This window comes from Schistocerca piceifrons, chromosome 8, assembly GCF_021461385.2.
Source record: "Schistocerca piceifrons isolate TAMUIC-IGC-003096 chromosome 8, iqSchPice1.1, whole genome shotgun sequence".
In the NCBI taxonomy this organism is placed as follows: Eukaryota; Metazoa; Arthropoda; class Insecta; order Orthoptera; family Acrididae; genus Schistocerca; species Schistocerca piceifrons.
In genome coordinates this window covers 198,543,311-198,555,602 of record NC_060145.1, presented here as the reverse complement: position 1 = coordinate 198,555,602, position 12,292 = coordinate 198,543,311, and the positions used below count along the sequence as shown (strand labels likewise).

Here is a 12,292-nt window from a genome sequence, read left to right as displayed (position 1 = left end):
GGTTTGGGCTTTTGGGAGGTTAGGAACACTTGCTGTAGATGTCCCATACCAAGAAAGTGAAAGAGGATGCCATGTGGGTGCCCTTGATTGTACTGTGGATTTGTTTGCGTACCTTCCCTTCAAAGGAGGAGTAGTTGTGTGTTAGGTGGTCGTGGTGGTGGTGGTTAGTGTTTAACGTCCCGTCGACAACGAGGTCATTAGAGACGGAGCGCAAGCTCGGGTTAGCGAAGGATTGGGAAGGAAATCGGCCGTGCCCTTTCAAATGTGTGTTAGGATATAGTGCATAAGGTATATGGCAAATCAGAATTCTGAAGGCCAGTGAGAGAGTGGTGTTCAACAGTGGTGAGAGAAATGTTGGTCTATAGGGAAGTGGTAGCAACAGTGATGAGTAGGGATATAGGAGATAAGAGGTGAGGACAATGGAGAGTTGGTGAAGGAAGTGGTTGGTATCTTTGATGTGGAAGACTAGATTTTGGGCAATTGGTTGGATGTGTTGGTCAGTGAGGGCCAAGATTTTTTCAGTGGAAACACCATAACCAGCTACAATGGGGGCTCCAAGACTGTTGAGTCTCTGACATTTGGGGAGCGTGTAGAAGGCAGATGTGCAGGGTGTCATACAGGTGAGGAGGGAAATAGATTCAGGGGAAAGGTTCTGGGAAGAGCCTATGGTTTTAAGTAGGGACTGGAGGTTGTGTTGGACTTTTGTATTGGGATCATTCTGGCTGAGTTTATAGGTGGAGGAGTCAGACAATTGGCTGAGGCCTTTGGCCAGGTAGTCACTGCTATCTATAACAGAAGGTGGTGGAATCATATTCTGTTGGTAAAATGATTAGGTTAGGATCTGTTTTGAGGCTGTGCGTAGCTGTCCTTTAGTCTACTGGAAGGTTGGTGTTCTTTGGATGGGACCTGGGGAAGGATGGTGAGCCAAGTTGGAGGTAAAGAACTCCTGGAAGGTGACCAGGTGGTGGTTAGGTGGGAGGGGCAGATAGTCAATGTTGGATGTTAGTAATAATAATAAACGTCATGTGACTAGGGCCTCCCATCAGGTAGATTGCTCGCCACGTGCAAGTCTTTCGATTTGACGCCACTTCAGCTACTTGCGTGTCACTGGGGATGAAATGATGATGATTAGGACAACACAACACCCAGTCCCTGAATGAAGAAAATCTCTGACCCAGCCAGGAATTGAACCCTGGCCCTTAGGATTGACAATCTGTCAGGCTGACCACTCAGCTACAGGGGCGGCCATTGGATGTTGGTATGAGCAGGGAGAGACAGGATTCAGTTTTGGGATTAGGCTGGTTTTTATTGAAGAGACTGGCACCAAACAAGTGTTTCCACTGCAGGGATCAGGAGAAGGAGAGTAGGTCTTTCACAAGTCCAATATGATTAAATTTGGGTGTAGGGCTGAAGCTAAGACATTTAGATAGGACTGAAGCTTCTGTAGTGCTGTGGATTTTAATAGAAAGGTTAACAACAGAGTTTTGGGATTGTTTTAGAGATCAGTACTTAAGAATTTATATTTTGGGTGTGACATGTGAATAAGAATATGGAGATATGCTTTTTTCATGAAAATGACAATTAGATGCATGTCAGTTAGCATATATTTGATGAATTTTATATTTAATTGGTGTAGGTATCAGATGTGAAAGAGGAGGGTGGAGGGTGCAGGAGGGGGGATTGGAATTATGAGTGAAACCCTGAATTAAAGACGCATGGAAAATTCCAAAGTCAGTTTTGTCCAGGATTTTTGAGAGCAGTACTGAACTGCTATGAGATGTTGATATTTCAGTTCTGAAATTCATGTAATATAGATATGAAAAATTATAAAAATATAATCACCATGCTGTCCCCATGTCTTATGATTATACCAGATCATCACAGATCACAGACTAAATAACTGCGAGAGTCTACCAGATCTTTTGTAACATTGCCTGTATGCCAGGCTTTTTTGAGTAGAAAATTATTTGTGAATGTTAGTTATGCAGAAGTTTATGATACTGTCTTATCTCTGAGAAAGTATGTTAGTAAATATGACATTAAATATTGCAGCAGACTGCTTGACTGATGTACTTTATCTCTAAATGCTGCAGATATTTATGTCGTTTTGAGGAAATGAGACAGTCTGTTAGAATCATTGAGCAGTGTCTAAACAAAATGCCTCCTGGTGAAGTTAAGACAGATGACATGAAAATAACTCCTCCTTCACGGGCAGAAATGAAGGTAAGTCTTTTTTTTTCATTTTTGACTACCCTTATTTCTCAAAGATTTTATACATTGTACAAGCACTTGTGCACATTCACTGGTGGTTCAAGCTGCAAATTGTGTTACAGACATCAATGGAGGCATTAATCCATCACTTCAAGTTATTTACACAAGGCTGTCATGTGCCACCAGGTGCTACCTACACAGCAGTGGAAGCTCCGAAAGGTTAGTAGTATTAATAACATTGGAAAAGTGGCTTTCTGGGGTGTTTTCTGGCAAACTACATAAAGCTGTTAATACAAAACTACTCAAGTATATCTATTAAAATGATATCAAGAACCTGAAATAATTGTATTTATTATTTCTTCATAGCTGATTTACTTTTGAGTGTGTGCACTAAAGAAAATATTTTTTGTATACCAAATTGTAATTTGCAGGAGAATTTGGTATTTACATTATTTCTGATGGCAGTTCCAAACCATATCGCTGCAAAATCAAAGCACCAGGCTTTGCTCATCTTGCAGCCATTGACAAAATTAGCAGAAGACTTATGTTAGCTGATGTTGTGGCTATCCTAGGTTGGTATGATTTTAAGTTCTTATCTTTTAAAGATTACAAAATATCATAATGCTAAAGGAATTGTGTAGTGCCAAGAAGTAAGGTGGGTAGTCACAAAATCTTCTGTAAGTAAAAACAATTTTGAATCTTTAACATCAACATATTTAGTCCTCAAATCCATACAAAGCTTTGCATAAAAATCAGTGTACTTGATATGTCTTCTTTCCATTTTTATTTACTTGGGTTATCAGTCATATTTTGGGCTTCAGTCACTCACATTCAATCATTCATTGCATCCTATAGTTTGCTTGAAGAAGAAGAAACTTCAGGGTTGCTGGATCAGTAAAGGTACATATTAACAAAAATGAAAATTTTTACACCATATTAACAGTGAACTGTTAGTATAGTAGTTACTAATGTTAGTGGCTACACCAGCTATGTGTAACTTAGTAAATAGCAGAAAAACTGAAAACTACTTAAAACATTAAATTTGGAAGCTCATTACTGATGAAAATCTATAGAACTGATGACAACACACAGGCCTGACCTATTTGAGGATGTCTGTGTTGAAACTGCAATGACCATGAGGCAGCTCTAGGAACAATGATTACTAAAGTACAAAAGACAGATAAAACAAGTAAAAGATTTACTTGTTCAGTAAGCTAGATAAAGAGGCATTGCTGTGAAGAAATCAAAACATTTACCTCTGGGTAGTTGCATGTAGCCAGAATGGAAAACAACAAAATCACCAAGAAAGCATTTGAAGGAACTCTCCAGGCAACAAGACCATTGGGCCGACCTCACACAAGGTGGAAAGATGACATAGAGAAGGACATCACACCATTAGGAATTTCCACAGGGTGGAGAGAGGCTGAGAGAGATAGAAGGCAGTGGAAGCAGATTGTTGATGTAGTGCGTGGTACACAGGGCCTGTGATCGCTGAGAAGAGAGAGAGAGAGAGAGAGAGAGAGAGAGAGAGAGAGAGAGAGAGAGAGAGAGTTGCATGTAGAGGAACTGTGGCTTAGGTTTAAAAGAATAATTGTCCAGGCACTGAATGTATATGTATTCTGTTGTCATGAGAGTGTTAGCCATGCACTGGATATATGTGTATTCTAGTGTCACAAGATTATTAGTGGTACTGATTGCCTGTAATCTGTAAGCTGACTTCCATCTCCACCAACTCAAATATTTTAAAATGTTGTTACCAGAATGAAGACTATGATCATGGATCGGTGTTTGGAGTAGCACAACAGAGAATGTGAACCAAATGAATATTACAAAATGTAATTTCTATATTGCAATTTCATAGTTGCTTTTTGCTGTATGATTGATTTGAAAAAACTCAGATTTCTTTTCTGAATGATTACAGATTCTGCATAACAATAAGTTAGAATGGACATTGCGAATTAGTAGTGAAACCACACCAATTGTAGATTGGTGCCACACTGAAGTATTGTGTCTTCCTTACTAGAAGTTCTGAGAAATAAATCTCAAAATATAGTTAATAATGAAATAAACATGTGGACTTGTTAGTTGATAATAACACAGCATGTAAGTAACTCAGAATAAGTTTGTATATTCTAAAGTTATTACAACTACAGCCCATGGTGCTTATGTGTCAATAGCTGAAAGCAGAAAGAAAAGTAAAAAACAGCCAGGCTTTTCCTAGGTGCCCTCTGAAAAATTTGAAGGTTGCACCAACTCTTATTACACAGATATCGACTTCCTGGTCACAGATTTTTACACAAAATTTAGTTTCTTAGAAAGGGGTATTACAGGTCTGATCCCGTCCCACGTACATTTTTTGTATTGCACTCTTATTTGATTGAAGGACACCAAGTAAAGAATGTGTTTGGTGACACCATCTCTGGCTGCCTGCTTGAACCTGCATGCACAGCAGCTTGATTGGCTAGCTTCAATGGAAATAAATAACACAGTGTATTGAATTTGTTTCTTAACAATTATGTCTTAGTACCCTCTACCCTGCACACTATTATAAGCTTTACATGCTATACCTTACCCCCGTCCCCCCCCCCCCCCCCCCCCCCCCCCTCCTTCTGTATTTATATAGAAGAAAGCAGGCCTCAACTGCAATTCGACAACTAATTAAATTCAGTGGTGACACTGAAAATTTGTCAAAGTGGGTAAGTGACTGCTCGTGTAAAGAAGAAAATCTGGTTTCAAGTCCAAATGTGGCACAAACTTTCTGTTGTCACCACTGAATTTAAATTAGTGACCAGTTGCAGCTAAAGTCTATATCTCTCTTAAATCAAACAATGGAAACTCCAGTTAGGAATGTCAACAATGTGGGAAAAGATTGATTGCGACTTACCATAAAGAAAAGATAACACACTAAGTTTAAACAGGACCAATTATAAGACACTTACACATAAGATTTTGGACACAGCCTTTACCAGAAAAAGAGAAACACGCACCATTCATTCACACAAGCAAGCACACCTCATGCACAAATGACTGTCAAATCTGGCAGCTCAAGCCAGAATGCAACTGCTGTGTGGGATGGAAGCAGTAATCTGGAGGGGGAAGGGATAGCAGTGTATGAGTGAGGGAAGAGAAGAGCACTGTCTGGCAGAGTGTGCAGGAACTAGAATGCCAACAGGCCCAGCATCAGGAGGTTGTGGGGCAAGAGGGCAGGGAAAACAGAGTGAAAAAGGAGAGTAGTGGTGAAAGATGGGAGGGTGCATTGGCAGAGAATGACCAACAGAGAGAGTAGGAGATGAGAATGGGGAGGAGATGATGTGACAGAGGGGTGGGAACTGTTGGATGGAGGATGTGGGGGTGGTATGTCACTGTAGGTTGAGGCTGGGATCATTATGGAAGCAGAGTATGTTTTGTAATGATAACTGCCATCTGCACAGATCAGAAAAGCTGGTGGTGGAAGGTTGGATCCAGATGGCTCAGGTAGTGAAGTAGCCATTGAAATCAAGGATATTATGTTCAGCTGCATGTTATGTCACAAGGTGGTGTACTTTGCTCTTGGCCACAATTTGGCATTGGCTGTTCATCCTCCACCAATATAAAAAGTAGTGCAGTGATTGCAGAAGAGATGGTAAATGACATGGCTGCTTTCACAGGTGGCCTGGCACCTGTTTGTGTAGGATAAGCCTGTTACAGGACAAGAATAGAAAGTACTGGGTGGGTAGACTGGACAGGTCTTGCACCTGGTCTACCACAGGTACATGAATTTTTGGCAAGGATTGGGATTGGGAGTGGCATAGGGATAAACTAGGATGTTGTGGAGGTGGGTAGGTGTCAGAACACCACTTTAGGTGGGGTGGGGTGGATCCCAGTTGGTATAGCCCACATTTCATGGCTTGATCAACAGGTAATCAGAACCCTGGTAAAGGATTTGTTTCAGTTGTTCCAATCTGGATTAGTATTGGGTGATGAAGATGTCACTCCTTTGTGGCATCCAGGGTTGTTGGCTTTGTGGCTTTTGGGGAGCATGTAGAAGGTGAGTATGCTGGTTGTTGTACGGGTGAGGAGGGAAACAAATCCAGTGAAGAGGTTCTCGGAAGGGCCAAAGGCTTCAAGCAGGAATTGGAGGCTGTGTTGGACTTCTGTGATGGGATCACTATGGCAGAGTTTATAGGTGGGGAGTCAGATAATTGGTGGATGATTTTCATTCTTCTACAACCTCAACACCATCTCTACCATTCATTTCACCTGGTCCTCCTCAACTCACTGTGCCACATTCCTAGATGTTGGTCTCCCCCTCTCTTATGGCTCCATCCACACCTCTTTCCACATTAAACCCACCAACCACCAACTGTACCTGCATTTCAACATACCAAAAAATCCCTCCCATACAGCCTGGTCACTTGGGGATGCCATATCTGCAGCTACAAGAACTGCCTTGCCTAGTATACTGAGCGTCTCACGAAGGCCTTCACAGACAGGCACTGTCCCCCAGCCCTAGTCCACAGACAGATCTCTCACGCCATTTCTCCTCACACTCCCAATCCTCCCACCACCCCCAAGAACCAGCAACAAGGGAGTACTCCCTTTGTCACCTGATACCACCCTGAACCGCATCCTTTCCCAGGGCTGTGATTACCTATCATCATGCCCTGAAACAAGGTATATTCTACCCGAGATCCATTCCACCCTTCCTCAAGTGGTGTTCCATCGCCCACCCAATCTCCCCAACATCCTAGTCCATCCCCATGCCTCTCCCAATCCCAACCCCATGCTACAAGGATCATACCCCTGTGGAAGACCAGGTGCAAGACCTGCCCAGTCCACTTAGCCAGCTCTTCCTATTCCAGTCCTGTCACAGGGTTAACCTACTTTACCAAGTGCTGGGAAATCTGTGAAAGCAGCCATGTCGTTTACCATCTCTGTTGCAATCACTGCATAGCTTTTTATATCAGTGCGACTGCCAACCAGCTGTCCATATGGATGAATGGCTGCTGCCAAATTGTTTCCAAGACTAAAGCAGACCAGCCTATGACACAACATGCAGCTGAACATAACATCCTTGATATCAGTGGTTGCTTCACTACCCGAGACATCTGGATCCTCCCTTCCACTACCAGCTTTTCTGAACTGTGCTGGTGGGAATTATTGTTACAACACATTATCCACTTCTATAATCATCCAGGCATCAAGCTATGGTAACATGCTGTCCCCAGACCTTCCACCCAATAGTTTCCACCCCCTCTGTCCTATCATCTCCTCCTCATTGTCATCTCCTACCTCCTGATGCTGTGCCAACAGGCACTCTAGTTGTTGGCATTCTAGTCTCTGCGCACTCCACCAGGCAGCACTCGTCTCTTCCCCCACCTGTACACTTCTATCCCTTCTGCTTCCCCACCCCCTCCACACTGCTGCTACCATGCCACATGATAGCTGCTTTTTGGCCCAACCTACCGGAGTTGGTCATGTGTGTGTGAGGTGTGCTTGCTTGTTGGATGAATGGCGTGTGTTTCTCTTTTTCTGATGAAGGCTGTGGCTGAAAGCTGTCTGCAATTTAGCATATTTTGTCTTAAATCATGTATGTATATATGGCCACTATATCATAAATGTCTATCAGACACTGACAGAACAGATATAACACATACAAATAACACAAATGCATCTTGACATTATTATTGACTTCAGTGCAGATACACCTGTCTGAACTCTTGAAGGGCGCAAGTAAAGCTTCAAGCAATGAAGATAATGGATGATGGACACTACATTTATAATGTGTGACAAGCTGAGAATTTCGGTTGGACAGGAAATGTGTCCAGTAGCAGAAGTGGTAAAGGTGGTGGCTCATGTGAGGAGGGAAATTTGGGTTCAAGTTCCAGTACGGTACAAATTTTCACTTGTCGCCATTGAATTTAATTCAGTGGCCACTTGCAGCTGAGGTCTTTATTTCTCTTAAATCATGTATTTTAATACAGGATGATCAGGAGCAGTGAGACACTTGTAAGGGCATTACAATGCAGGTTGTACTGAGAAATAATTGTTAACAAAAAATTCAATACATTGTGATGTTTCTGAGTTAATTAACACTGAAATTAGCCAATCAGGCCATTGTCATGCAAATTCAAGCATTCTGCCAGGAGCTTTGTTGCCAAGTGTGTTCTTTGTTTAGTTTCTTAAAACCAAATAAGAGCGTGATACAAAAATGGGACATGGGGTAGTGGTAAAGATCAAACCCAAGCTAAGGGCTGACCAATCTTGTGCAGCATTATCATTTACATTCTGTTGATTATATCAGACCGAACTGATATCACACATAAAACAATATGTATTGGCCTTGACAGTAACATTAACTTCATTGCAAATACACAGTATCTCTAGAGTGTTGCAGGTCCCCAATAGAGCTGTAAGCAATGAGGATAATGGATGGTGGATGCTACGTGTGTAATGTGTGACAAGCTGAGAATTTAGATTAGATGGAAAGTGTGTCTCGATAGCCAAAGCAGTTAAGGTGACTGCTTGCATAAAGCAGGAAATCTGGGTTTGAGTCCTGCCCCAAATAACATCAGTGTGAATGTGCACAATGTCTGAACTCTTGCAGGAATCAGGTAAGGCTGCAAGCAGTGACGATAACTGATGGTGGATGCTGCATCTTTAGTGTGTGACAATTTGAGAGTTTAGTTGGACAGGAAGTGTGTTTGGATAGGCAAAGAGATTAAGGCGACTGCTTGCGTACAGTGGGAAATCCAAGTTTCAGCCTGATGTGGCACAAAGGTCACCTATCACCATTGAATTTAATTCAGTGATCAACTGCAGCTGAGGTCTGTATTTCTCTTAAACCATGTAAATTTTACAATACATTCCTACAAAATACTAAATTTATGAGGAGGTCATTGCGTAATCATTGAATAGGATGAAAAATGCCCATAACTTCCTCCTAAATATGAGTCTGCTGCCTTATCATTGTCTCTCCTCTCTTGATAACTTGGAAGATATGGGACACACCTTAAGAAGATTTGGTGACAAAAAGAAAAAAAGAATTATGTAGTTAACATCTATCTGTTTGTCATTGTTTTACTGTCACATTTTTGGGTCAATTCCTTTCTCTGCTTGATGTTCTCCTCTTTCATTGTATTTACTTGAAGTTTTGCTCTTGCACTTTCCCTTTTCATAGAGTTATTTGCCATATTCTAGAATTGAAGATGAGCAGTATCTGACTGCTCTGGTGACAGTGTAAATAGAATGAGTATTAATAATCTGAGAGGTGCATTGCACTTTTCTGGAGCGTTTCATAATCACAACTTGATTTAATAATGATTTCTTTCCTGTGTCTTTCCTATGGAAAATAGTGATGCTTTGGTAAAATTACATCACTCTTTAGATTCCTGTACTGTAAACAATAATCTTGTGGTTACAGGTACACTGGATTTAGTGTTTGGTGAGATTGATCGCTAGACAGAATCAACGAAAAGAAAAATATGAAGAAATAAAATATAGTTTTGATGACATAGAAGATATCTGAAATAAACTCTGTTTATAAGGAGTATAACAATATTTTTCTCAGATTTTAGTAATTATTAAATTAATAACATCACTATGCATAATTAATATAATGAATATTATGGAATTGTTGGTGACATCTCATACTTGGCCCTGTATCTATTATAGAGCCTGTACATTATTCATATGAATGTTTTATGGTTCATCCAATAAAATGTACTCATTAATCATACAATTTAAGCTTTCATGACTGGTACTGACACTGCTTACACCTTCTGCACTAATAGGCCGTGGTCAATGTATAAAACTTTCTCCTAACATTTCCTCTCTGACAGCAGGAGACATCTCTAGAGGTAAAGTAGCAAACTACAACCAGAACTTAAGGGAGCGCCAAATATATGGGCACTGCAGAGGGCACCACAGTCTATCATGGGACGTTGGCTACCAGGTTAGCTATGGTACTGAAAGCAATTGATCATCATTCTTAGGTTGCGATGTTGACATCATTAAATAAAATTCACTGAGACAAGTGTCATATTGAAAACATCACATTATCCAGCCTGTATCTATAGAGAGGGTATTGAGATTTATAAACACCACAATAATTTTAGCAGGAAAGAGGAAAGTGTTAAATTAGATAAAATTTGGTTATCAACATTGCAATGGAATAATAGTGATCGAGTAATTCCAGTTTTTAATTGATGGTAGTATCACAGATAATCTTGTAGCCGACGTCTCATAATACACTGCCCATACATTCACCGCTCCCTCAATTTCTGGTTGCAGTTTGCCACTTTCCCTCTAAAGATGTCTCCCGCACTCAGAGAGGAAATGTTAGCAGAAAGTTTTATACATTAACCACGGCCTATTAGGCTGGAAGATTTAAGTGGTGTGTGTACATGTTAACTTACAACAGGAATGCAAAAGTGATGTGCTGACAATGACCAATGAAAAAGACTGAACTTCTCTTTTAGCTACATGAAACATGCATTTGACAGTTGGACTATGTATTCCAAAACAGGTAATGCTTTAGCACAGTGGTTGCTAAACTGTGTACTGTGGCACTTTGGTGTACCTTGGCTGTAATGTAAGGGTGTCAGGAAAATATTCTAAAATTATATGCTCTCTGCAACAGTGATGAATTGAGAGATGCACCATAAAAGTCCATTGAGTTATATTCACAATACATTTATCATTCATGTCATGCAATGATGATCAGCATAATAGTGAATAAATGGGGACTGTTTTTTTTTTTTTTTTAGATAAACAAGGCCACCTACATCATATTTTTTAAAAGTTGTGTATACTGAATCTCTCCCTGCAAGAATGTAACATCGACAGTTTAAATTTTAAGGAGAATATTTCTCATGTCATAAAAAATTCTGACAATTGAAAAGAAAACTCACTGTTTTTCCCCATTCATTGCTGTCACAGCTCATCAAATGGTTAAAAAATAATAATTTCAGGCAAGTAAAATCAAAAAATTTTGCATAGATACAACACCCATTTAGTGGCTATGCTCCAGCTGAATTTACATTTTTAGAAGGAGGAAATATTATCAAGTTGTCTTGGAGCTGGATGTTGAAGACAAAATTAAGGAGACTGAGACTTCATGATTTTTGGATGTCAGTAAAAGATGAATATACTCAGCAGTAAAGCTCAATGATCATTAATTCCATTTGCAACATTTATTTGTCTGAGGGTAATTTTTCAGCAGTCACTGTAATGAAGAGTAAACACTGTTTGAAAATTAAAATGAAATGGGAAATGAAAGTGGATGTATCCAGTTTAATTATATATAAAAACAAAGATGAGGTGACTTACCGAGCAAAAGCGCTGGCAGGTCGATAGACACACAAACAAACACAAACATACACACAAAATTCAAGCTTTCGCAACAAACTGTTGCCTCATCAGGAAAGAGGGAAGGAGAGGGGAAGACGAAAGGAAGTGGGTTTGAAGGGAGAGGGTAAGGAGTCATTCCAATCCCGGGAGCGGAAAGACTTACCTTAGGGGGAAAAAAGGACAGGTATACACTCGCACACACGCACATATCCATCCACACATACAGACACAAGCAGACATATTTAAAGACAAAGAGTTTGGGCAGAGATGTCAGTCGAGGCAGAAGTGTAGAGGCAAAGAAGTTGTTGAAAGACAGGTGAGGTATGAGTGGCGGCAACTTGAAATTAGCGGAGATTGAGGCCTGGCGGATGACGAGAAGAGAGGATATACTGAAGGGCAAGTTCCCATCTCCAGAGTTCGGATAGGTTGGTGTTGGTGGGAAGTATCCAGATAACCCAGACGGTGTAACACTGTGCCAAGATGTGCTGGCTGTGCACCAAGGCATGTTTAGCCACAGGGTGATCCTCATTACCAACAAACACTGTCTGCCTGTGTCCATTCATGCGAATGGACAGTTTGTTGCTGGTCATTCCCACATAGAATGCATCACAGTGTAGGCAGGTCAGCTGGTAAATCACGTGAGTGCTTTCACACGTGGCTCTGCCTCTGATCGTGTACACCTTCCGGGTTACAGGACTGGAGTAGGTGGTGGTGGGAGGGTGCATGGGACAGGTTTTGCATCGGGGGCGGT

At 40.9% G+C, this 12,292-nt stretch overlaps 1 protein-coding gene across 2 annotated transcripts in view; it reads left to right on the top strand.

The window, feature by feature from the left end:
- LOC124711702 (NADH-ubiquinone oxidoreductase 49 kDa subunit-like) overlaps positions 1 to 9,742 on the top strand; it is a 168,974-nt gene extending 159,232 nt beyond the window's left edge. For both annotated transcript variants that reach the window (XM_047241904.1, XM_047241903.1), the window contains 4 exons: positions 2,094 to 2,223; positions 2,334 to 2,430; positions 2,643 to 2,783; positions 9,614 to 9,742. In XM_047241904.1, coding sequence (XP_047097860.1) covers positions 2,094 to 2,223; positions 2,334 to 2,430; positions 2,643 to 2,783; positions 9,614 to 9,651 — 406 coding nt within the window. In that variant the 3' untranslated portion in view covers positions 9,652 to 9,742. The remainder of the gene's footprint in view (positions 1 to 2,093; positions 2,224 to 2,333; positions 2,431 to 2,642; positions 2,784 to 9,613) is intronic.
- The last annotated feature ends 2,550 nt before the right edge of the window (positions 9,743 to 12,292 follow it).